At 36.1% G+C, this 24104-nt stretch overlaps 1 protein-coding gene across 3 annotated transcripts in view; it reads left to right on the forward strand.

The window, feature by feature from the left end:
* The window catches only part of COP1 (COP1 E3 ubiquitin ligase), a 246533-nt gene that overhangs the window by 43567 nt on the left and 178862 nt on the right, over window positions 1-24104 (forward strand). For all 3 annotated transcript variants that reach the window (XM_059412849.1, XM_059412850.1, XM_059412851.1), the window contains exons 6-8: window positions 3506-3574; window positions 19798-19857; window positions 21609-21685. In XM_059412849.1, coding sequence (XP_059268832.1) covers window positions 3506-3574; window positions 19798-19857; window positions 21609-21685 — 206 coding nt within the window. The remainder of the gene's footprint in view (window positions 1-3505; window positions 3575-19797; window positions 19858-21608; window positions 21686-24104) is intronic.

A 24104-nucleotide genomic window follows, 5' to 3' on the forward strand; every position in this document is an offset into this window, starting at 1 on the left:
GATCTGGATTCCATATGATTGAATAGGAATCTTAGAAGGAAGTAGCTTCGGTTATGCTTACCAAAATGATTCTCTCATTCTGGGTGAGGGGTGGGCAGGGCTGGTGGAAATTTCTCCCATATTTTTTCGGAAATGGGCTTTTATCTTTAATTAGTTAATTTATTTTAGTTTTACTGAGGTATAATTGACATATAGCACTGTATAAGCTTAAGCTATACAGCATAATGACTTGACATACAGGTATTGTGCAGTGATTACCACAATTCTCTTCCTTAGACCCCCTTCCCCATACTCACACGTGTGCTCTCTCTCTCTCTCTTTTTTTTTTTTTTTAAGATTTTATTTATTTATTTGACAGAGAGAGGTCACAAGTAGGCAGAGAGGCAGGCAGAGAGAGAGGAGGAAGCAGGCTCCCTGCTGAGCAGAGAGCCTGATGCGGGACTCGATCCTAGGACCCTGAGATCATGACCTGAGCCGAAGGCAGCGGCTTAATCCACTGAGCCACCCAGTCGCCCCGTGTGTGCTCTCTCTCTTAAATAAATAAATCTTTGTAAAGTAAATTGGGCTCTGTGCTGGGCATGGACCCTGCTTGTGATTCTCTCCCTCTCCCTTTGCCGCTTGCATGCTCCTGTGTGTGCTCATGTTCTCTCTCTCTCTCAAATATAAATAAATAATAAAAAAATTAAAGGACGTTTATATAATAAAGTTTCATATTATGGTTATCCTTTTGACATATGCCTCTTTGTTTATTTTTTGAGGTTTATGTTGGTAAATATAGATCTAGTTCATATTAACTTATTAGTGGTAACCCATTGCATGAACATATCTATTCCCCTATGGTAGATATTTACGTTCTTCCTAATTCTTAGCTGTGAGTGTCATTATTACATTTAATATTGTTATACATGTTTCCTTGTGCTCATGTGTATACACTTAGTGTTTTAAGGAATGAAATTACTGTTTATAGAATTTACATGCACATTTTAACATATCAGATATTGCCAGGTTGCTCTTTTGTACTATATGAACACCTGGTATTTTCTCATTTTTAGTTATTGCCAGTCTTATAGTAGTCTGATGTGTGTGTGTGTGTGTGTGTGTGTTTTGGATGTTGCTACTTTTCCAAATAGATATATTGGTAATTGAATTTTAGTTGAATTGCATTGTGGTCAGACAACATGATTTATGTGATTTTAGATTGGATATTTTTCTTGAATTCAAGTTTTTTGCTTTGTGGGTTTATCATGGTAAGTTTCTGTTTTGTTTTTTAGTGGTTGCTTTTGTTTTTCATTTTTTGTTTTGTTTTTTAGATTTTATTTATTTGAGAAAGAGAGAATATGAGGGGGCCGGGGGAAGAGCAGAGAGAGAAGCAGATTTCCTGCTGAGCAGGGAGCCTGATGTGGAACTCTATCCCAGGACCATGAGATTACAACCTGACCTGAAGGCTGATGCTCAACTGACTGAGCCACCCAGGGACCCACTTTAGGGTCTTTAATACAATTTTTGTTACATTGTGCCTTCAAGTAGTATCCTTCATCTATCTATATTTACAAGAATCTTATAGTAATATACTTCATTTCCCCTCTCCCGGCCTTTGTGCTATATTTTTTCCTATAGTTTATTTCTATATACTGTTAGAGGTTTATTAAAAAGACAATTTTGTCGGGCTGCTGGAAAGATGGCACAGTAGGAGGATCCTGGGTTCACCTGTTGCTGTGTGGCCACCTAGAGAACACCTGCATTGGCATAAATAACCCAGAAAGCAATCTGAAAACTGGCAGAACAGACTCCGCAGCCCTATGTAGATAAGAGGCCACAACGAAGCAGATCTACTGTCTCTGATTGCTCTTGGCAGGATCCCATCAAAGCAGGGCCACAAGCCTGGCAGTGTGGGCACAGCCCAGACAAGGGTCAGTATCACTCCAAAGTAAGTCCTGCTCCAGGGAGAGGGGAAGATAACTCTACACCAGTCTGACTGTGACCCCATCAGTGGGCTGAGGGCAGGCAGCTGGTCTGACTGCAGGCCCTGCCCACCAACAAAAGCTTCTCAGGGCACAACATAGGGAAAGTGCCTGCAGTTTGGTGCGTCTTCATCTCTGGCAGATACCTGCGCTGACTCAGCTCAAGCCTAAGGCCACCCTGGACCAGCCCACTAACACCACAGGCACACCAGACTTTGCCCACAACAGGCAGAGAGCCATTGCAGGCTGGAGTGAAGGCAAATACAGCTCAACCGCAATGAAAGGACACCCCTGTAGCAACACACATAGAAGACACCCCGAAGCACTATTTTCTGGTGAAAAAGAGACATTGCACTGCAGGACCTCTTCTTCATAAAGCCACTACTTTTAAGTGTGGGAGGCGTAGCTGACTTTCCTAACACATAGACACAACAATGGACAAAGTGAGGAGAGCGAGGAATATGTCCTAAGTGTATGAGCGGAACAAAATCAGAGCAAGAGACCTAAACAAAATGGAGATAAGTAATATATCTGATAGCAGATTTAAAGTAATGTGCATAAAGATACTCGCTAGAATTGAGAAAGGGGTGCAGAACCTCCATGAGATCCTCCAACAAGAGATAGGAGACACAAAAAAGAACCAGTTAGAGCTATTGGACTCATTAAATGTAAATAAAAATAGACCACCTGGAATAAATAGCAACCAATAGGAAGTAGAAGAACAGGCCAGCCACCTGGAGGACAGAGTAATGGAAAGTAATCAAGCTGAGCAGGTGACAGGGGAAAAAATATGTAAAATGAGAATAGATTCAGGAAGTCAGAGAGACTGTCAAGCATAATAGTCTCTTGATAGGTATCCCAGAAGAAGGAGAAGAATGAGAAAAGGGGACAGAAGATTTGTCTGAAGAAATAATAGCTAAAAACTTATTGAATCTGGGGAAGGAAATAGAAATCCAGATTCAGGAGGCACAGAGAGCCCCCAACAAAACCAACCCAAAGAGGTCTGCACTAAGACAGAAAGTAAATAAGATGGCCAAAAATAGTGATAGAGTATTTTAAAGGAAGGAAAGAGAAAGGAAAGCATGACATGGAAACCCCATATGGCTGTATTTCTTAAAATTAGTTTTAGTTTTGGGGAAAATGGCTAGTTTTTTTTTTTGTTGTTGTTGTTGTTGTTGTTGTTCCTTAAAGATTTTGTTTATTTCAGAGAGAAAGAGAGAGGGAGAGCACACATGGGAGAGGGGCAGAAGGAGAAGCGGACTCCCCACTGAGCAGAGGGCCTGATGCTGGGATCCATCCCAGGACCCCGGGATCATGACCTGAGCAAAAGGCAGAGTCTTAACCAACTGAACCACCTAGGCGCTTTAGCTTGATTTTAAAAATGCCAGTTAAAAACAGTTTTTAATCAGGAAAACTGATTAAATAGTAGTAATAGGCTAAATGGATGCATGAATGTGCTTCATACTGGTTATACTGTGGTTTTAAAGAAAACTTTGAACTCGTAGTTATATTTTTAAAAGAATAATTATAATTTTCTATTATAGGAATCACATGCAGCCCAACTACAGATCCTTATGGAATTCCTCAAGGTTGCAAGAAGAAATAAGAGAGAGGTATATTATTTTGTATGTTTTACATAATGTCTCATTTACTGTTGCTGACTGTTCCCATTTTTCCCCATTTTTTGTAGAGGCATTTCATGCTAAAAAGTTCATTTAAACACTTAGAAAGTGTTTAAGTTGTAGGCAGTTTTCTAACTCTTTTATTTTAACTTCTTTTACCTTAGAACTTGATACTTTAAAAATCCCTTTTTGGAGATGTGCTAAAAAGTTTTCTGTAGGATTGAGTACAATGACTTACCTCAATGCAGCAAAAAATAGAAAATGGAATTATCAAATGACAGCCTACCCTTCACCCTGAAAAGAAGATTTAGGAAACTTTAGATAATATAGTCTCAAGTAGAGAGTGTTTCAGATATTTCTTACAGCAAAAATGCATGCTGGGGGAAAATGCAAGTAAAAATATAGCTACCTATATAGCGTAAGACATGAAGTATACTGAAAAGATAATTTTTAATTAATAATCTTATAATCAGAATGTTCTAATTTAATGTTCATAAAATTCCTTAGTCATTTCAGACTTGTACAAAATATGGGAAAATCAAAGGCAAAATCCTGTGCTACGGGGACAATGCTGATATAACTTTGAAAGCAGTTTTATATTTAAATTACTAGCTGTCACAAATCTCTTAAATTTTTATTTTAGGTTATCTAATTAGGTTGTTTTTTAGTCATTTAAAAAATATATAATGTGCTAATAAAAATATATAATGTGCTAAGGTCTAGGCTGTCTATTATTTTTGAAAATAAAAAGATGAGCGATGTCTTTATATTGATGAAGTACTATTAGTGTACATTATCAGAACCTTTACATTACCTTAGTTTGGTATTTCCCCTTTTTTGATTATTCGTGATGTCTATTTTTTTAACTGTTTCATACTTTGTTCCAATTGGATTTTTCTGTATTATGATATTGTTAACAGCTAAATATTCTTTACATGGTTTATGACTGTTTTTCTCATCCTTAAGCTTTGCTGAGCTAATAATTTTGATTTTACTATATCTACTGACAAAAAACATTATCTTCACTATAAATTTAAAATTTCTTCCTCCCTGTTGCTACTTGGCCTTTTGGCTAAGATCAGGTGTAAAATTTATTCCTCTCATTTTTTTTTGGGTACTTTTTCAACTTTGGTATGTGTAAGAATCACCTGAAGATCTTGTTAGGCCCCATAATCTGCATTTCTAGCAAGCTTCAGGTGTTGATATTTTGGACTACATTTTGAATAGCAAAGCTGAAAATATTATATGTACAAATAAAATTACTAATTTAATATGTATACTCAACATCTTTTTGTTGTACAAAATTCTTTAGAGAAGTGATGGTTTTTCACATTTCATACATACCTCCCAACTTTAAAACAGAATGAAATTGTTTTGTAGTAGTTCCATATGCTTCTTTCTGCCTTAGACTTTCAACTCATTGAAAGTGGGATTAAGTACATGAGGAATTACCTGATAATGGATGAGTAAATGACTCAATTAAGTGTATAGTTGAAATATGAGGATGTTTGGGGTTTAAATTAAATGGCTGGTCATTATCTGTGTCCTGTATTATTTAAGGTTTTCATTAGCCCCTGAGGTTTTTCACTGCTTTTATAGGGATGTATTAATGCTTGCAAAAAATTGTTAGAATTGAAAATGTCTCAGGTAATAAGGATACAGCATGTAGCTCCAAAAAAACCCCTGAAGATTCTGAGATTAATAACCTTACTAGCAAGCTGATGAGTTAGCCTGTCATAGTTTAACTTGTGCTGTCTGTTCCATGAGACTTCTGGGCTGGAGATAGAGGACTTTATTATGGCACATCTGGCACAGCTGCTGCATGTTTGCATGTTTTCTCTGATCCTCAAGTCCCAAAGGGGAGATGTAGAGATGGGCTCAAGTGAATGCTGCACATACATAGTGGATTTATGTAATGACAAAGGAACTCGGAGCTTAGAAATTCCCAGTCTTTTAAAGGGATCTGCTGGAAAACCAGTTTATTCTTTGCCCTTCAGGGAGATACCATTTTTATCATATTGATCAGAAAACAAATCTGTCCTTTGTCCTGGAAAGTCACCATTTCCGTCTTGCCAGGGTGTTTGCTTTAGAAACATCCTTGAAAAGTAATTCGGAACAAAAGCTATGACAGCATGTTCTGAAATGGGAGAGATCGATAGAGAATTGTTTCCTAGTAATTAACTCTTCCTAGTGATAGGAATTTGTCCTTTCTCTGATGTGGTGGCTGATGGCCTTGAGTAATACCTTCTAAGATACTGTGTTTGATCACATAGTTCTTAGTATCAGTGTTTCTATATTTTATTCATTAAATATCTGGGTTAATTGTGCTATAGAATTTTGTAGCTTAACTTTAGTTTTATCCTTGTGATTAAATGATTTCTTTTCCCCCCTTGAACCATATTTTCTAATGGTAGGCAATTTAACCAAGAAGTGCACTAGTTCTTAGTACTTCTGGATATTGGTGCCTTTTCTATTCACTGATTATATTGTCATTAATACATTTTGGTTTTCTTTTTTTTAATGTATCCATGATTGAGTGATTTTGAGTATTTTGTATTTAATTATAAAAGGGACTGAGGAGCTAGGTTAACAAAGGTTTACAAATTTAAAAGTTTAGTGCTAGGTTAGCAGACTTTATTTTTATTTATTTATTTATTTATTTTTAGCAGACTTTAAACATTTACAATTTAAAAAAAAATTTAAAAATTACTTTGAATTTCATGAACTTCTTCATAGTTGGAGTTAGGTACAGTAGTGCTATGTAATCATAATAAACTTTAGTCTAGGGGTGCTTGGGTGACTCAGTCAGTTAAGCGTCTGACTCTGGATTTTCGCTCAGGTCCTGATCTCAGAGTTATGAGATCCGGGTGGGACAGGCTCTTCCATGGGTGTGGAGCCTGCTTGAAATTCTCTTTCCCTCTCCCTCTGTTCCTCCTCAACCCCTTCCTTCCACTTGCGTGGATTTTTTTCTCTCTCTCTCAAATAAATAAAAAAATAAACTTTAGGAAATTAGTTGATTAATACCTCATAATTTAGTACAGACAATAAAGTGACTATATTTTCTTGCATATGTTATTAAGTATTTGCATGCTTAATCCTCAAAATAAATATAGTTGTTAGAGCTCTTATCTCCTGTTGTATAATTTTTACTTGAATTTATTCAAGCAAAATATAGGCTGACCAGGAGGCAGACTACTACTTTCGAATTTATTTTTCTAAGATTAGCATTCAGACATTGGAAATTAACTTTGTGATCTTAGACTTAGTTTTTATTAGGGTTATGATGGGTATTGGTTTAGATATTGATATATATCAATCTAAGAAATTAAATCTTCTTTTCATATTTAACATAGTTATTTACTTCAGTATCACATCTTGCTAGTCCTTTTGGGCTCTTAGAACCCTACATTTAATTTTTGAATTATTTTCCCCTACTGACTCTTTTTCTTTTCTTTCTTTCTTTTTTTCTTTTTAAAGATTTTATTTAAAGATTTTATTTATTTATTTGACAGACAGAGATCACAAGTAGGCAGAGAGGCAGGCAGAGAGAGAGGAGGAAGCAGGCTACCCGCTGAGCAGAGAGCCCGAAGTAGGGCTTCCTCCCAGGACTCTGGGATCATGACCCGAGCTGAAGGCAGAGGCTTTAACCCGCTGAGCCACCCAGGGGTCCCTCTTTTTCAAATACGAAGAGAAGGACACACAGTTGTAGGCATTTGTATTAGTAATCTATTATTGTGTAACAAATTATGCTCAAATTTGATGACTTAAAAATTGAACATTTAGTATCTTGGGTCAGGAATTATTGTACAATGTAACCGAGTGCCTTAGCTCAGAGTTTCTACCAGGCTACACTTAAGGTGTTGGCCAGGGCAGCAGTTACCTCAAGATTTGACCAGGATAGGAACCCTTCCAAGGTCACCCACAGGCTGTTAGACAAGAGATACCAATTTCTTGCCACATGGACTTCTCCATAGATAGCTTTCTACATGGCTGCTGGCTTCTCTCACAGGGAACCAGTGAGAAAGAGCATTTTGAAGATAGCAGTTGTATAATTTTTGTAACTTCACCTGCTATTTTCTGGTCATTGGAAGCAAATCATTAAGTCCAGCTCACACCAAGAGAGGGAACTGCATGTGTGTCTGTGAATATTAAGTGGGAATCTTTGGAGGTTATCTTAGATTCTGCCTACTATAGCATTTAATAAGTATATGTATTTAAATGAAAATGTCATTCTTTCTTCATGGTTTGATTGAACAAAGGAGCTTTGGGTTTTCATGTAAAAGCCAGATTTGTACTAGCATTTAAACACCTGTCATATATTTAATTTGATTTAATTTTGAAATATACTTCTGGATATTTTTACCTGTTTACTGTAGTAGGATAGTTTTGATAAGTCTTGGTTTCCTTTTGGTTTTGTATGGAATTCCAGTGAGCTAATTTTACAGTTTTTTATATGAAAGAAAACAAGAAAAGACCATAAAACAAACTTACAGTTTAAAGATTTATGTAGAGTGGCCATTCATGTAACCACCATCCTGATTTAAGAATCACATTATTACTGGGACTCCCAATGTTCCTGCATAACCTTTCCAGATTATAGCTTTCTCCCTTGCATGTTGGGTGGTCAGTGGTCTGATATTTATCACCTTCCTGTTTTTCTTTATTGTTTTGATGCCTAAGTATTTATTTATTTAAAGACTTTTTTTTAACTTATTTGACAGAGAGAGATCACAAGTAGTCAGAGAGGTAGGCAAAGAGGGTGGGTGGAGGGAAGCAGACTCCCTGCTGAGCAGAGAGCCCGATGTGAGGTCTGATCCCCAGGACCCCAAGACCATGACCCGAGCCAAAGGCAGAGGCCCAATCCACTGAGCCACCCAGGCGCCCCGATGCCTAAGTATTTATAAGTTGGTTTTTTTTAACTTCAGTATATTTATTTCTGCAATTTGTAATGTTTGTTCTGTTCTTCTCTGACTCAAGGTTATGGCTTATCCACATTGTTATATTTGGCTGTCTTTGGTTAGTTTTGTGTCTAGTATTTTATTAAATGAATATACCCCAGTTTTGTGGTTGTTGGACTTTTTTTGGCCTATTCACAAACAGTGCTGCTATCTTGTGTATGTACCCAGGTGTATGTATGCATATGTAGCAATGGTATGTGTGTAGGAGTGGGATTGATGAGTCATAGGACACATCTTTAGTATATAACAAACTGTTTTCCTGAGTAGCTGTAGTAGTTACTCTTCTTACAGGTGTTGTATTCTTGCCATTACTTGGTATCACAATAGACTTTCTTAGTTTAGCTACTCTTGAGAGTATGTATTGCTGTTTCTTTGTGGTTTTAATTTGCATTTCCCTAATGACTAATGAGGTTGAACATGCTATGTTTTTTGTTTGCCATTTGGATTTTTTTGTGTATGTATAAAGTACTTGTTTAAAGCTTTTTGCATCTTTTCTACTTAGTTGATTTTCTTAAGAGTGTTGTTTATATAGTCTAGATAAAAATTCTTTGTCCTCTATCTATATCTTCAGCAAATATTTTCTTCATCTAATTGGGATATTTCATTATCTTAATGATATCCTTGACCAACGAAGTTTCTGTTTTTAGTAGAGTTAAATTTATTGGTCTTTTCTGTTATAATTAGTGCCTTTTGTGTTAGGTAAGGAATTTCCTACTTGAGGTCATGGAGACATTTTGCCATATTAAGTACTTGAAGCTTTATTTTTTTTAATCTTTCACATTAAGATTATAATCTGCTATACACAATTTATTATTGTGTATAATGTGAGAGATAGGCAGCTTTTCAGATGGATATCTGGTTGTCCAAGCATCCTTAATTAAAAAGCCCATCGTTTTCCTATTGCTCTCAAGCACCATCTTTATCATGCATAATGTGTCCGTATATGTGAGGGTCCATTTCTAGGCTCTTTTTTCTGCTTCACTGGTGTATTTGTCTATCTTTTTGGCAAAACTACATTGTATTAAATATTAGAACTTGAAGTTACTGTTCTTCTTTAGCAAATTCTTGCTATGTATGGTTCTTGTTCCTGTATAAATTTTAGAACCACCTAGTACATTTTCATGGTAAACCTGCTGTGATTTTTATTGATTCCATAAATCAATTTGGGAGAGCATATCTGTATATAATATTGAGTATTCTGACCCATGAATGTGGTATTTCTCTGTTTATAAATAGGTCCTAAGAATGTCTTTCAAAATTTTGATATTTTTCAGGGTATTATTCTTACATATCTTTGTTTTAGATTTGTTCTTAGGTCTTCATCATTTTTTTAATACTATTATAAACAGTGTGTCTTCGATTTCAGTTTCTTACTGTTTGTTGCTGGTATACAGAAATACCGTTGATTTTTATAAGATAATTATTTTGTATCCAGCACCCTTGTTAAATTCTCATTAATTCTGGTTATTTGTAGATTCTTTTATGTCTTCTGTATACACACCGTCATCTGCAAATAATAACAGTTTAGTTTCTTTCTTTATGATCCTTATATCTTTTATTTATTTTTCTTGTCTTACTCTGCTGGCTAGGACTTCCGGTACAATGATGAATAGAAGTGGTGATAGCGGGGCATCCTAGTCTTGGTGCTGATCTCAAAGTGAAAGCTTTCGACGTGTCACCATTAGGTATGATGTTTTCTGGAGGTTTTTTTGTAGGTACTTTTTATCTTTCAAGGAAGTAAGTTTCTATTCCCAGTTTCCTAAGAGGACATTTTTCCTTTTAATCATGAGTGGGGATTGCGTATTTTTCAAAATTTTTGTGCATCTGAGGTGATACTTTTTAAAAAATTCTGTTAATGTGAGTAATTACATTGATTTAATATTAAAAGGTAAATCAGCATTACACCTAGGGTGACCAACCATCCTGATTTGCCCAGGCATATTCTAGTTTTATCACTGAACACTTTGCATTCTAGGAAACCCCACCAGGATGGTTGTTTGCACTACTTGTATTTCTTGTGTAAACCAAACTTGGCCATGGTGTTTACCTCTATATTGTTTGGTTTTCTAATACTTGGCTTAGGATTTTGCATCTGTTTTCATTAGTGACGTGCTGTAAGTTTTTTCTTATACTGATCTTTTCCAGCGTTGCTATAAAGATTGTTAAAATGATTTGGGGGGGTTGTACCCTCTTTCTATTTTTTGGAAGGATTTATATAGTCTAGGAAGGGTATCTTTGCTGAATGTTTAAAGATTTTACTGAAGAATCTCTTTGGATTTGTTTGCTTGCAGAAAGGTTTAAACTATTGATTCACTTACTGCAGCACTTATGTGCTTATTCAGTTATTCTAGAACAAAATAACTGTTACACAACAGTTGTGCTTATTCAGTTTTTGTTAAAAATATCACCTGTGACATGTTATACTTTTTCTAGGAGTTGTCTATTTCATCTAAATTTTCCTCATCTTATTGGCATATTGGTTTTGATATTAATTTTTTTAAAGATTTTATTTATTTATTTGACAGATAGAGCTCACAAGTAGAGAGGCAGGCAGAGAGAGAGAGAGGGAAGCAGGCTCCCCGCTGAGCAGAGAGCCCGATGTGGGGCTCGATCCCAGGACCCTGAGACCATGACTTGAGCCAAAGGCAGAGGCTTTATCCCACTGAGCCACCCAGGTGCCCCAATATTAATTATTTAATATTAAGTTTTTACTGATATTTTTCATTCCTGACTCTCCTTACTACTGCTTTGTCTTTTCCTCTTTTTTTCTTGATCAGGTCTTGCCAGGGATGTATCAGTTTCAATCAGAACCAACTATTGTCATTGTTTATCGTCTCTGTTTTTAAATTTTTTTCCATTTTACTAATTTATGCTCCTTACAGTTTCTAATGTTCTACTTTGGTTTTATTTTATTGTTCCTTTCCTAATTTGTTAATTTGGATATACATATTATTATGCGCATTTTTTTCCTAATACAAGGATTTAAGGCCTTTGCATCTAATGATTTTAGTATGGTATTCTGTTTGTTATTCCTTAGTTTAAAAGAATTTCTAATTTTCATTATAGTTCCTTCTTAGGCCTGTAGGTTAATTAGATGTAAACTTACTACTTGGACATCGGGATTTTCTTGTAGTCTTTCTGTTGTTGATTTCTGTTTTAATTTTGTTGTCAGAAAATACTCTGCTTTTTTCCTTTGAATATATTTGCACTGTAACTTGGTGGTTAGTTAAATTTTGAAATATTTGTGTTGAAAAAGAATGTGTTTTCTACAGTTGTGTGCTGCCATATAAAATTTTTAAATGTATCATGAAAATTGTCTGCATTTTTACTGGGTTTTGTTTCCTTGTTAGGTGAATTACTGAATAATTATATTTGAGGTGAGTTTCTTCTAGATAGCAGAAAATTTTTTTATTCACTCTGCCAGATTCAGCCCTAATATTTTACATTTAATGTAATAATTTAATGTGATAATTATTACATTTAATATAAATATTATGGCTTGAGCCTACCATTTTATTATTTGTTTCATGTTTATTTTCTATTTTTTGTTTGTTTGTTTGTTTGTTTTTTTATGGGTTACTTGAATGTTTTTTAGAATTTCATTTTTACTTATTTATAGTGGTTTTGAGTACATTTCTTTATAGATTTTTGGGGGTTACTGTAGATATTACATTATATTTATAACTTATCACAGTATTGTTGACTTCTACTTACATTTGCTTTTAAATAAGCCATCTCATTGTGTCACCTGTAGTCCGGTTTTTTCCTTTCTTCCTTCCTTTCTTTTGGTCTTGCTTTTTTTGTGCTTTCTTTTCAACTTAAAAAAAAGTTATGCTTGGAGGACTGAATAAAGCTTATAATTAAGGCTGCCTGACATTACAGAATTTAGGTGTTCTAAATATGTCTATGTTTATGAGGTAGTGGTATGGTAAGACTTTTTAGTTTGTACTTCATATGGCTAAATGAGCTTGGCTTTTGGTAGTAACTTGTAGAATGAATGTATCTGTATATGTATGTATGTGTATATATATTTAAAGACTTCTTTTTTTTTTTTAACAGAAGTTTTCAGTTCATAGCAAAAGTGAGAAGAGGGTACAGAGATTTCCCATGTACTCCTTGCCCTCACATGTGCAAAACCTCCACCATTATCAGCATCCCTCATGAGAGGATTACACTGTTATAACTCATGAACCCACATGATAATAATCACCCAAAGTCTGTAGTTTACTTTGGGATTCACTCTTGTACACGTACACTTTTGTACATTCTGTGGGTTTGGAGAACTGTTTAATGACATGTATTCATCATTATAGTGTCATATAGAGTATTCTCAATGCCCTTAAATTCTTCTGTGCTCCACCTTTTCATTCTGTTCCCTATCTCCAAGCCCTGGCAGTCACTGATTCTTACTGTTTCTTTGGTTTTGCCTTTTCCAGAATATCGTAGGATTGGGAATTATACAGTATGTAACCTTTCACATTGGCTTTTTTCACTTAATAATATGCATTTAAGTTTCATCCATGTCTTCTTAAGTTTTTAGAGCCCATTTCTTTTTAGCACTAAATAATATTCCATTGTCTGGATGTAATACTGTTTACCCTTTTCCTACTGAAGGGCACCTGGGTTGCTTCCAAGTTAGTAATTATGAATAAAGCTCCTATACATATGGTTTAGTATAGACACACGTTTTCAGCTCCTTTAGGTATATACCGAGGAGTATAATTACTGAGTCATATGCTAAAATTATGTTTACTTTTAAAAGAAATTGCAAAGTTGTCTTCCAAAGTGGTTGTTCTGTTTTTCTTTCCTGCCAGGAATAAGTGAGAGTTCCTGTGGCTGCACATTCTTGTCAAATTGGGTGTTGTCATTGTTCTGGATTTTGGATTCTTTAATAGATATACAGGGGTATCTCATTATTGTTTTCATATATATGTTAAATTTTGCTACTCTCTTTTTTTAACTCATTTTTCTGAAAGTATACCAGTATTCTTTTGTTCAGATTTGAATATGTCAGATGATTGAAATAGTCTTGGTGGCTACAATTTATCCTAATTATATAGGATTATATTTAAAAATTTTTTTTAAATATTTTATTTATTTATTTGAAAGAGTGCATGCATTTGAGAGAGAGCAGAGTGGGGGGAGAGGCAGAGGGAGAGGAAGAAGCTGATTGCCCACCGAACAGGGAGCCCTAACATAAGCCCAATCCCAGGACCCTGGGGTTACGACTTGAACTGAAGGCAGACGCTTAACTGACTGAGCCACTCAGGCATCCCTAATTGTATTAGCTTTTAAAAAACAAAATTCACACACTAAGTTTAATACTTTAGCATATTTTTCTCAAATCATGAGCACAGGTCAGATAAATACGTATCAGTGATACCTGTGTGCAGCAAAGTAAATGTCAATAAAAGGGGGCTTCTTATTTTCAAATTCTTTTACATTTTAGTTTTCTGGAATTCTGAAACTTCACTTTTTTTTCTTTTCTTTTCTTTTTTTTTTAAATTTAGAGAGAGATTGAGTGTGTATGCAAGCAGGGAAAGGGGCAAAGGGTGAGGGAGAGAGAATCTTAAGCAGGCTCCATGCTGAGTATACAGCATGATGCCGGGCTCAGTCTCTGATCGTGAGATCATGACCTGAGCCAAAATCAAGAGTCGGATGCTCAATTGGCAGAGCCATTCAGGCGCCGCTGAAACTTTACCTTTTAAATTTGAATGTTTTTAAAATTTTCTCTTGGGTTTTGGCACATCATGCTGTGTTGAGAATGGCCTTGCTATTAATATAGGCTAAGGGTTGAGCTTCAAGCATTTCTCCATCATATGTGTTTATTATTATTTTTAGTAACCCCCAAACTCCTGAGGATATGGTCTAGGGTGGTTTTGGTTATTATTCCCAAGTAATGATCAGTATTCATTCAGATACAGATAGTTCATCTTTGTAGACTTTCTTCGTATATCCAAAACATTTTTGGACTCCGATTCATGCTTTTATTCTAGATGCTGCTGCTCGCAGTTATGAAACATGTTTGAAGGGTGAATTTAGATTAATTCTTCTTTCCACTTCCTTTAAATTGTTCGCCTTTGTCTTTCTTCTCTTTTATAGTACTATCATGTCTTGCATTGGTGCCTGAAATGACTTGCTTCCCTTATATTCATCACTCTGCTCTTACACTTCTGGCCACCAGATGTGTGAGTGATTTTTAAAAAATGTATTTATTCAATTTATTTATTTGATGGATAGAGATCACAAGTAGGCAGAGAGGCAGGCAGAGAGAGGGGGGAAGCAGGCTCCCTGCTGAGCAGAGAGCCCGATGCGGGGCTCGATCCCAGGATCCTGAGACCATGACCTGAGCCAAAGGCAGAGGCCCAACCCTCTGAACCACCCAGGCGCCCCTGTGTGAGTGATTTTTGCACTAAGCCATTCTTTAGTTCTGTGTGGACACCAAGTGAGTGTCCCCCAGTTCAGTTCAATTCTGATACTTTTCTACCTGGTGTTTGCCTCAGAGTCCACAGTTTAATGGCTCAGTCTTACAAGGCTGATGCCACTTCAGATCCTAAGTGCAAGTCCACCTTGTCACCTGTGCTTTGGACTGACTATAAATTGGAGGTTCCTATGACCTCCTCTTTGGGTTTGATAATTTGCTAGAATGGCTTACCAAACTCAGGAAAACACTTACTTGCTGGGATTCCACTTCATTATAAAAGAATATACAGCTCAGGAACAGCTAGATGGAAGAGATGCACAGAGCAAGGTATATGAGAAGGGATGTAGAACTTCCATGCACTGTCAAGGTGTGCTACCCTCTCAGCACCTCCATGTGTTCACCAACCTGTATGGTTGGTTCCCTTGGTAACCAGCCCTCATTTGGGGTTCTGCAGGAGCCCTTAGCCACCAGGCATGTCATTAAGTGGACGGAAACTTAACATCAAGGGTTTTAGGAGCTGTGGACAGGAGCTGAATGAAAACCAATTATATATTTTTTATTATAAATCACAGTTATCACAGTGCCCTAATACTTAGCTAAGCACCCTTAGAATCTCATTAAATACAAATACCTCAGATTTAATATGTGCTAAGTGATTTCCATTTCTCTAAATTTTAACAAATGTTTTTTTTGTCTTGATACTTTTCCAGACTTTTTTACATAGGTACATTGCGTCATCTTATGTTCTCTATCTTAGGGCATCTTTTATATCTTACTAGTTTTATCCTTTATTTTTTAGATCTTATAGTATTTTTATTTTTATATTCCCTGGATTTTTGATCATCAATAAAATTATTTTCAAAAAAATAAGTTTACCTCATGTAAAGCAACATCCATATATAATAGTAGATGTGTTGTCCAGCATAAGCTTTGGGGTTACTGAGAGGGTGGGGCATTATCCTCAGAGAATAGGGCATTAGAGTTTACTATTTTGGGATTTCAGGTGATATTGGAAATTTTTCTCTGGTGTTTCAAGCTCAAAACTGGAATGAAATTATTAATATGATCTTAATTATGTATTATGTATCACACCAGTGATATTGGCTATCTCTGGATGTTGATATTATAAATGTTGATTTTATCTTTCCTTTAAATGTATTTTTAAAATACTCTAAGCATTTGTTTAAATAAGGATTTGAAGAATGGAGCATTTCAAGGTAATTGATGAAAAAGGTTAATTGGTGATCATGGGATGCTTTTCTGAGTTAGAGATTAGGATCGCTGGTGTTGAAAATATGCATGAACCGAAAGGCAAAAGACAAGGGGTGTCAGTGATGGTAGGAAATGACTGGGATGTTTTGTAGATGGCTAAGATCAGGAGAGTGATTTCACTTTTTGGATTGAGCCAGATCAGAGTGGTTTGGAGTGGAAGATTAATTTTTGGAAATCGACATGGGCTGTGAGAGTATTTATCAGTTGATCAGTTTTTATTTGAAAGAGTTCAGAGACAGACTGTGTGTTTGAGGGAGAGCAAGGTTTTGGTTAAAGTGGGAATATGGTGTGAAAAATTTTAGGGTGCAGAATAGTTTATTAAGCTGGATGGATGTAAGAGTTGAAAGCATTTGACAATGCTAATTACTTTTTTTACACTCTCCCCCAATTTGTCCACGGTTTCTATAATAGTATGCTGTGTTGTCTTTTGGTTTTGTGGCTACCATTTTGTACTTCTTGATAGTTAATGGAGAACTGCTCTTTCTTTCTTTGCCCATCTCTTAAAACATTGGTGTTCTCCCTACCATCTTGCTTTTTATTTATTTGTTTATTTATTTCTCATTTCTGCCGACTGTACTGGTGACATTGGATGATTTAATTATCATAGCTTTAGATTTATTATTCTTCTTTCTCATAGCTTATAATCTTTAGTGTATTATTTTTTATCCTGTTTATTCTCTTTCCTCATGGTTTTCCCTAGCAAAATTCTGTAAGTCCTTCAAGGCTAATTTACTTTCATTTCATTTACTTTCAGATCTAACTTCACTTACCCAGTTGCCTCTCTCCTCTTCCCTCGTTTTCCATCTAGGTTAGAAGCAGTCTTACCTGAAATTCTGTGTGCATACCACCATCATAATATTTACTATGATATTTCAGTTGTTGGCTTACTTGTTAGTTCTCTTCCCTGGACTGAGTTCCATGAGGGCAAGGGCTATAGTTTTCTTTTCTTTCTTTCTTTTTTTAAATTAACATATAATGTATTATTTGTTTCAGAGGTATAGGTCCGTGATTCATCAGTCTTACACAATTCATAGCACTGGATATAGCACATACCCTCCCCCATGTCCATCACCCAGCCACCCTATCTCTCCCACTCCCCTTCCCTCCAGCAACCCTCAGTTTCCTGAGATTAAGAGTTTCTTATGGTTTGTCTTCCTCTCTGGTTTCATCTTATTTCATTTTTCCCTCTCTTCCCCTGTGACCCTCTGTCTTGTTCCTGAAATACCTCATATCAATGAGATCGTATGATAATTGTCTTTCCCTGATTGACTTATTTAGCTTAACATACTACCCTCTAGTTCCATCCACATTGTTTCAAATGGCAAGATTTTTTTTTTAAAGATTTTATTTATTTATTTGACAGAGAGAAATCACAAGTAGATGGAGAGGCAGGCAGAGAGAGAGAGAGGGAAGCAGGCTCTCCGCTGAGCAGAGAGCCCGATGCGGGACTCGATCCCAGGACTCTGAGATCATGACCTGAGCCGAAGGCAGCGGCTTAACCCACTGAGCCACCCAGGCGCCCCGCAAGATTTTTTTTTAAATGGTTGCATAATATTTCATTTTGTGTGTGTGTGTGTGTGTCTTCTTTATCCATTCATCTGGACATCTGGGCTCTTTCCATAGATTGGCTAGTGGACATTGCTGCTATAAACATTGGGGTGCACATGCCCCTAGGACTATAGTTTTCTAAATCCTGTCCTTCTCACTGCTTAGTAAAATGCTTATTAGCACTGGTAAATATGCATTAAGAAGTTACCAATTGTATTACCAATTATGTATGGATTGTCATAGAAGAGAAGGTGCTAATGTTAATAAACCTTAAAAGTCTGTTTACCCATTCTGGTTATGAAAGAAATGAAAAGTTAAATAATGAGGTACTGTTTTCAAGAAGTACTATAGCATAATGAGTAACAGCAGGAATTTTGGAGCAGAGGGACTGCCATAATTTGAATACCATTTCTGCCACTTAGATGCTATATGATCTTGGTCAATTCACCTAACCTTTCTGTGCTTTTCATTTTCCTAATGTGTCATAGTACCTATGTCACATCTTATGATAAATACTACACAAGTATTCATAATTGTTATATTACACTTTAAAAATTGGTTCAATGTATTTGGTTTAGATTAAGACAGCCACTTATAGATACTGGTGATAGAAATTTAAATTTGTGTAGTGTTTCTGGGAAGCCATTTCATATAGTGAAGCTTTCCTAACTCTATTTTTGGTTGAATAACTCCATTAAAAAAAAAAATTATTTGTTTTTAAGATTTTATTTATTTATTTGACGGAGAGATCACAAGTAGGCAGAGAGGCAGGCAGAGAAAGAGGAGGAAGCAGGCTTCCTGCTAAGCAGAGAGCCCCATTTGGGGCTCGATTCCAGGAACCTGGGATCATGACCTGGGCCGAAGGCAGAGACTTTAACCCACTGAGCCACCCAGGTGTCCCGAATAACTTCATTTTTAATAATCTTTTAATAAAAATTGAAATGCAGCCTATGTTCCAGAATTACTCAGGCAACAACTTAAATCTCTAATAAGATGATAATGGTTAAATACATTGTTGAGGGGCACCTGGGTGGCTTGCGGGTTGTCTCTGCCTTCAGCTTGGGTCATGATTTCAGGGTCCTGGGATGGAACCCCACATCGGGATCTTTGCTCAGTAGGGAGCCTGCTTTCCTCTCTCTCTCTCTGCCTGCCTCTCTGCCTATTTGTGATCTCTGTCAAATAAATAAATAAAACCTAAAAATAAATAAATAAATAAATAAATAAATAAATAGCATGTTTAAAATAGATTGTTGAATATGATTCAGCAATTAAAATGTTTGCATTTTAGTGTCGTAGGAAAATGTTATGATGCACATAGATAAGATATCAAAGACAAAGCATTATCTTATTTTTTTAAGATTTTATTTATTTGACAGAGAGAGCAAGCTTGCTTGAAGGATATTGTGTGCACAAGCAGGGAGAGGGTTAAAGGGAGGGTGAGAAGCAGACTCCCCGCTGTGTAGGGAGCCTGATATGGGGGATATGGGCTTGATCCCGGGATCTTAGGATGATGACCTGAGTGGAAGGCAGATGCTTAACTGACTGAGGCACCCAGGTGCCCCAGATGAAGCATTATCTTAAACATGTCTTAAAAAATGCTCAAGAGACAAATGTTAAGATGTTAACTTGTGATTGCTTTTGGCTAGTGGGATTTAACCTCTGTGAAACTAATTTCTATTTTAAAATGGAGTTAATAGCTGACATGCTGACATTAATTGCTACCAAATGAGGTAATTGGAAAGTCGTTGTATGTTTCCTATTTTTATTAAGTCACAGTGTCAGTTTTGTTGATCATTTTTATCTGAATAATGAATAAAGTCATTGGTTTCTCTGTATTTCTTAACATAGACCTTGCAGCTCTTTTTGTCTAGAGTTTTTCATCCCTGCAGTCTGTTGTTACTGTCCAATTTTCTAGAAATTATTTTCCAGGTGTAAAGTTATTTTATGATCACGGTGATGCCAGTGTGATTTGGTTTAAGCTTTTTATCCCCGCCTCTCTATTTTGTCTGCAGCAATTGGAACAGATCCAGAAGGAGCTGAGTGTTTTGGAAGAGGATATTAAAAGAGTGGAAGTAAGAAATCAGGAATTTCTCACATCTCTAGCAATTTTCAGTTTCATGAAATTGTCACTTTCCCTTTGAATTACTGCATTGAATTTATGGGATTTGTTTCCACTATATAAAATGTAACAGATGTTACTTAAATTTTAATTCAGAGTGCATTTCTGTAGAAAAAGCGTTCTAAACACTTTATGATAAAATGTATTCTAAATTTGTTTTCACTGCTTTATTGCCATAATTATTCTTGGGTAGATTGAAAAAAATCATTTAATTTTCTTGGTATGGTATCATAGTAACTTAAAACTAACACCCACAAAACCCTCGATTATCATTAAAATTACAATGTCACAATTCTTTTACTAAGTAATTAATTTTTTATGTATCTACTGTGCTAAGGTTAATTCAAAAAGAGTTATGAAAACACGTGAATAATCCAGGCATTTATAGTATAATATAATTTACTTATGGAAATCAATAGGAAGATCTCTTGGAGGCTCATAGGCTATTATGTTGTGATATTCTGAGCTTCATTTAAATTTAGTGTGTGTTTTAAACTGTTCACATGTTGTAACGTTCTTTTGCTGATATGTAGACATGTAAAATGATCTTAAGTTTAATATTTTGTGGAAATTCATTATCCCATGTGGCATTCTTAACTTGTTACTACTATGCTTATGTCCCATGTTGGCTGTGTTACTGAACTGAGCTTGGATTAAACAGACGTAATTCTACCTGATTACGTATCTTTAGTGGCATTTTAAAATTTCTGCTTTCCCATTGATCAGAAAAGCACATAAAAAAGGCCAGGTTGTTGGTTTGATTCAGAGGTGCATAATTTATGCAATAATAGTTGATTAAGAGACTTCTCCCTTTGAGGTAGTGCATTAGACTTTAAGTCATTATTTTATTTTATTTAAAGATTTTATTTATTTATTTGACAGAGATCACAGGTAGGCTGAGAGGCAGGCAGAGAGAGAGGAGGAAGCAGGGTCCCTGCTGAGCAGAGAGCCCTAAGTCATTATTTTAAAATGGTAATAATATATGAATCAGGATGACTGTTACTTAATGCTTTCAGAGGATTTTTTTTTTTTTAAAGATTTTATTTATTTATTTGACAGAGATCACAGGTAGGGAGAGAGGCTGGCAGAGAGAGAGAGAGAGAGAGAGACAGAGACAGAGACAGAGACAGAGACGCAGGCTCGCCGCTGAACAGAGAGCCTGATGCGGGACTCCATCCCAGGACCCTGAGATCATGACCTGAGCTGAAGGCAGCGGCTCAACCCACCGAGCCACCCAGGCGCCCCTCAGAGGATGTTTTTAAAGTAAACACATACCCTGTTTGTCTGGACTTCTGAGAGCTGAACCTAATGCTTCACGTACCATACTCTCATAGTTATCTTAATATTTATCAATGGGTTCTCTCTTGGATTAATGATTAGCTTATTGTACAATATAGTACATCTCATTTGAAATATTTACATTTGTCTTTTTCTGCATTTGGTGGCTTCCTTAGTGATGAACAATATTTATTAAAGAGTTTCTAGTTCTTTAAGAATGTGTACCATAGAAAAAGTTGTCTTTAAACTTTTAGATATCTTGCTTTTGTGCTCTGAGGAGAGGAAGCCTTGAGAAATAGGGATGTTGAGAAAAATGTGACTGATAAAAATCTAGAATTGGAAGGGAATGTAATATATCTCACTTATCTGACTTTACATATCTTCTGTTTGGAGTGTCCACTATAACTCAAATAATTGTGTTTTCAGGAAATGAGCGGCTTGTACTCTCCTGTCAGTGAGGATAGCACAGTACCTCAATTTGAAGCTCCTTCTCCATCACACAGGTACAAAGCTTCAAACTTGTAATTACTTAGGATTTATGTTGCAAAATGCACATATGGTACTAGTCCTTAGGGAATTTTTCCATGTAATATACAAAACCCCTGAGAAATTGCTTTTGGTCATGGTCTAGAAATGAGATTCAGATGGCCCATCTGTTTCCTTAATGCTTTGAATTTTCATGCCATTACAGCAGAATATTGTAATACTGTGAATTCACTGTTGGATTAAAAGTTTGGTGAATTTCTTGAAATAATAGTAGCTTTAAATATCTTGTGAGTTAAAAGCAAATGACCTTAAAAGTCTATAATTTGAGAAGATGAAAAATGGTAGGTAATATTAGGGAGAAATTTGATAAAGTAAAACCTTGGGCTTTTCCCTTAAAAACTTGGGTATTTTCTTCATTACTCTGTGCTCTTAATTTGTGTTTTCTTCTATATGCTCTGTTAGAACAGGGATTGTATTTGTCTTGCCTGTTATTGTTTCCTTGGGTTTTAGAGTAGCAGTCATGACTGGCCTTGTTCATTAAGTATTTGTGAAGTACAGTAAATGTCCATGGTTCTTTTAGCTCTGAAGTTCTAGTTCATGAAATATATTCTACCTAAAATTGGAATTTGAACTTTCTGCTTGAAGTGTTCAAAGTAAGAGCAGTTTTACATGTTTTTATCTTGTTAATCCATTTAGGATAATGGCTCAGTGGACTTTTTTCAAACAACTAGTTTTAGAATAAGATGTGAATTCTTAGGCAGTTCAGTGCCACTACAAGTGATTACAGTAGCCTTCAAAACCTGTGTCAGTTTAGGAAGACTGTGGTGGATCTAGCTTGGTATGATCTGTGGAGAGAGGGGCACAGGGGACCTTCTAGTTAATGAAGATTCCTGGGTATTTGATATTTTCCTCATTAACCATTTACGGAGAATCTTTGTGAGTTCTAGTGGATTCTAGAGTCATATTAGCCGTGTAATTCAACTTTTTTCTTTTATATTTTGTTTTCTTTAAAACACTTGGGAATGACTCAGTCTGTGGGATATTGTTACCTTTAAGTTAATGCTCACTTTCTGAAATACATGGAATCTTTGTCAGTGGAATCCTATGTGAGTGTATGCAGGTAAGCAAAAATTGTCATCTCACAAAATATTCACTGACAGTTCCCATTGTCCTCTCCCTTGTTTAATGGTAGCATTTCATTCTGTTTGTCCAGGTTTTTGTTATTCAGTCTCTCACTGGTGGGTTTTAGTAACATGTGACAATACAGTATTATATTAATTTAACTGGCTCTATTTATTGAATGACTCTGATATGGGCTAGGCACTATTGTATTTGTTGGAATATAGCTGGCATAGTCCCTGCCCTTAATGGAGCTTACCTTTTAGGAGGTGTCTATCTGAGGCTTGGGGAGATAAATATATGATGTAGTAGTAGTAGTATAAAGTATGTAAGTAGTACATTAAGAAGAAAAATTAAACATATTAGGGGTTTGCTAAAAAGATCAGGGCATATTAGGACTGGAAATAGTATGTAGTTCTAGTCAGTTTGCATACTCAGGCTTCTCTGGGAGTTAACATTTAAGCTGACTGATGAATGAAGTGTAAATATTATAGAAAGTCAGGGCCCCCAGGATCCATAGTCAGTTGATTGTCCCACTGTTGGGTTCTGCTCAGGTTGTAATCTCAGGGTCATTATTAGAGTGAGCCCCTAGTCAGACTGCCCTGAGGGCAGAGTCGGTTTAAGACTCTTTCTCCCTCTCTTTCTGCCCCATTTCCCCAAAACTAAATAAATCTTTAAAAAAGAAAAATCATGGGAGAGTTTTGAGCAGGATCTGATTTAGATTTTAAAATGTTTATTGGGCTACCCATGTGGGGGATAGAGAAGAGACTGTATCCCAACCCTCTGCCGCTGGAAGGTAGTAAAAGTTAGGAAGCAAGTAGAGTCTAGAAGAGAGGAGATCATGTCTTAGATTAGGATTTTATTGAAGGAAGAGATGAGAAATGGTTGATTATAAAATAAAATAAGCAGGGGTATCTGAGTGGCTCAATTGGTTAAGGGTCTGCCTTTGGCTCAGGTCATAATCCCAGGGTCCTGAGATCAAGTCTGTCATTGGGCTCTCTGCTCAGTGGGTGCTCTGCCTGCTCTCTCCCTCTTTCTCTCTCTGTCAAATGAATTCTTTTTTTTTTTTTTTAAGTAACAGATCTTACAAAAGATTCAGGATTTCATAAAGTCTATGAAAACTTTGTCAGAGAACTGCTAAAATCCTACGCAAAGCTGTTGTCAGATAAGGTTCTGGCTGAGTTAACTTGGTAGTTGAAGAAATGAAAACAGGCAAACATAGGACTTAAAAAGTATTTTGATATTTTCGTGGAACAAGTAATTTGAATATCAAGGTTTGAGAGAGACACTTGGGAAAAACGATGTAGCCCTAAAAGA

Source organism: Mustela nigripes, chromosome 10 (genome assembly GCF_022355385.1).
Source record: "Mustela nigripes isolate SB6536 chromosome 10, MUSNIG.SB6536, whole genome shotgun sequence".
In the NCBI taxonomy this organism is placed as follows: Eukaryota; Metazoa; Chordata; class Mammalia; order Carnivora; family Mustelidae; genus Mustela; species Mustela nigripes.